Below are 2,500 nucleotides of genomic sequence, written 5' to 3' on the forward strand. Positions count from 1 at the left end.
AACAACAATAATAATAATAGGAATAATAATAATAATAATAATAATAACAATAATAAAAGAATGATAATGATAATGATAATAATGATAGTAATGATAATGATAATAATAACAACAACAACAATAATAATAATAATAATAATAATAATAATGATAATAATGATAATAATAATAATAATAATAATAATAATAATAATAATAATAATAATAATAATAATAATAATAATAATAATATAATAATGATGATGAAGGTGATAACAGTAAAGATAATGATAATAATATTAAGGGCAATAAGAAGAACAACAACAATAATAACAATAATAACAACAACAGCAATAATAACAATAATAATAACAATAATAATAATAGTAGTAGGACAATTCTAACCATAACACAATTTGTAAGTAAAGATTAAATTCCGCAGCGTGCAGACTTCCATCTCTAGTTTAATCCAATTTTTTCTCTCTCTCACTGCTTGCGAAATTTACCGAATAAAGTGAACACGTCGAGGAAGCCGTTTGACTTTCCCATGGCTTGTGCATAAGCCTGGAGCCCAAAGAGGTATTTTGTAGGTTTTTTACTTTTCGTTAGAAACTTTCCGCATCTTATCCAAAAATGAAGTTACGAAGAAATAGATTTATAAGAGTGGGTGAACTTTCTCCGTTCCGCAGAGGAAGTGAAGAATTTAGAAAAGGCATATCGGAGGTGGCCGTAAGGAGACGAAATGCCGATTTAATGCCATTCTGTCATTACCTTGACATTCCTGCAGTCTCGCCACACATACCTCAACTATTTTTGCAAATATCTAGATATATAATTTATCTTTTGCGTATTGGTCAAGTAAACAGTATAGTCCTTTCCACATCTAACAAGAGCTTGGCAAATTCGAGAATTGCATTTCAGTCATATGTGGAGAAGTTGTTAAAGTTGTTTCCCATTATTGCATATTCTTGTCCTTTCCTCTTATTATTAACATCATATAGTCTTGGCTCTAACTGATACTTCCGCTGCATTTGACAAGGACTGAACGAGGTGCCTGTCTTTAAGCTGCCCCTCGAACACGGCCTTAGCGAGGCTCAACCTCCCAGGAAGTCCTCCATGACGAAGTGGCTGCGGACCTTTTCGGAGTCGACCTCCTCACGCCAGAGTCCCAGAACCGTTTTTGTCTTCCCTCCAGCTAGGGAGAACCGATAAAATAAGATAATGATAATAATGATAATATTAATAATAATAATAATGATGATGATAATAATGATGATGATGATGATGATGATGATGATGATGATGATGATGATGATGATGATGATGATGATGATGATGATGATAATAATAATAATTTATTATTCTGTTTAAATGCACTCTATTCTGTTTTAATTGTTTTTACATAAATTTCTTATTATTATCTATTGAACTACATTAATGTTCGCATGTGTTGCTCCATAACGTTTTTTTTTTTTTTTTATCTCTATCTTACATTCTTCAATTTCCAATTTAACAAAGTAAGTTAAGGGAGTTTTAGCTCGCTCCCTGCACACGCGCTGCAAGGCTTACTGCGGTTTGACGTCGAGTGATGTTTAGGTCTCCGAGGAATCACAGAATAATACAACATTTTAATGAGTAATTTCTTTTATTTTGGCCATTTTTTGTGTCTTATTGTCATTATTCAATATTATTAAACATTGTTAAGCATTCAACGTTTCTATTCAGTTATGCTTTTTTCGTCCTCAGATTGCTTTCATCTTAATAATAACTTTTTATTTGTGTTCTTTAACGCTATTTATGGTAACTGTAGAACATTTGTCTTATTCTAACCCAAATAAAACATAACCATAGGTATTAATACAACGCCACAGAATCGCCACTTGAAGCGGAGTATTATTTCATACCTTCCTAAACCCGCTCCCCCTCAAAATAAAAATAATAACAATAATAATAATAATAATAATAATAATAATAATAATAATAATAATAATAATAATAATAATAATTATACTAATAATAATAATAATAATAATAATAATAATAATAATAATAATAATAATAATAAATATTATTATTATTATTATTATTATTATTATTATATTATTAATAATAATAATGTAATAATAATGTGAGGAGACCTTCAGATCGAATCATCTGGCTAAAGGTGGAGATAGGGAAAATTATAGTTAATATCATGAGCGCAAACGCCCCACAGCAAGGTTACACAGATGATGAAAAGGAGGAGTTTTGGGAGGAGCTGGACGAGGAGGTAAGAAAAGTACCAGCTGAAGAGAAACTCTGGGTGGGCGGAGACTTCAATGGACACGTTGGCAGTGACAACACAGGCAGAGAAGAAACAGTTGGCAGATATGTTTACGGTGACAAAAATGATGGTGGCGAAGAGCTTGTGGCGTTCGCGATAAGACACAACCTGTGGATTGTGAACAGATTCTACAAGAAAGCCCCAAGACACAAGATGACCTACCAAAGTGGGGGTTTTCAGTTGCAAATTGACTACATC

The 2,500-nt window shown here is 31.6% G+C and overlaps 1 protein-coding gene across 1 annotated transcript in view; it reads left to right on the plus strand.

Annotated features, from left to right (window-relative positions):
* LOC125040532 overlaps positions 1 to 2,500 on the plus strand; it is a 5,702-nt gene that overhangs the window by 2,563 nt on the left and 639 nt on the right. The window contains exons 2-3 of the mRNA XM_047635113.1: positions 1,019 to 1,155; positions 2,195 to 2,500. The exon at positions 2,195 to 2,500 is cut by the window's right edge and continues 169 nt beyond it. Of these exons, the coding sequence (XP_047491069.1) occupies positions 1,019 to 1,155; positions 2,195 to 2,500 (443 nt within the window). The remainder of the gene's footprint in view (positions 1 to 1,018; positions 1,156 to 2,194) is intronic.

Source organism: Penaeus chinensis, chromosome 3 (assembly GCF_019202785.1).
Source record: "Penaeus chinensis breed Huanghai No. 1 chromosome 3, ASM1920278v2, whole genome shotgun sequence".
Classification (NCBI taxonomy): domain Eukaryota; kingdom Metazoa; phylum Arthropoda; class Malacostraca; order Decapoda; family Penaeidae; genus Penaeus; species Penaeus chinensis.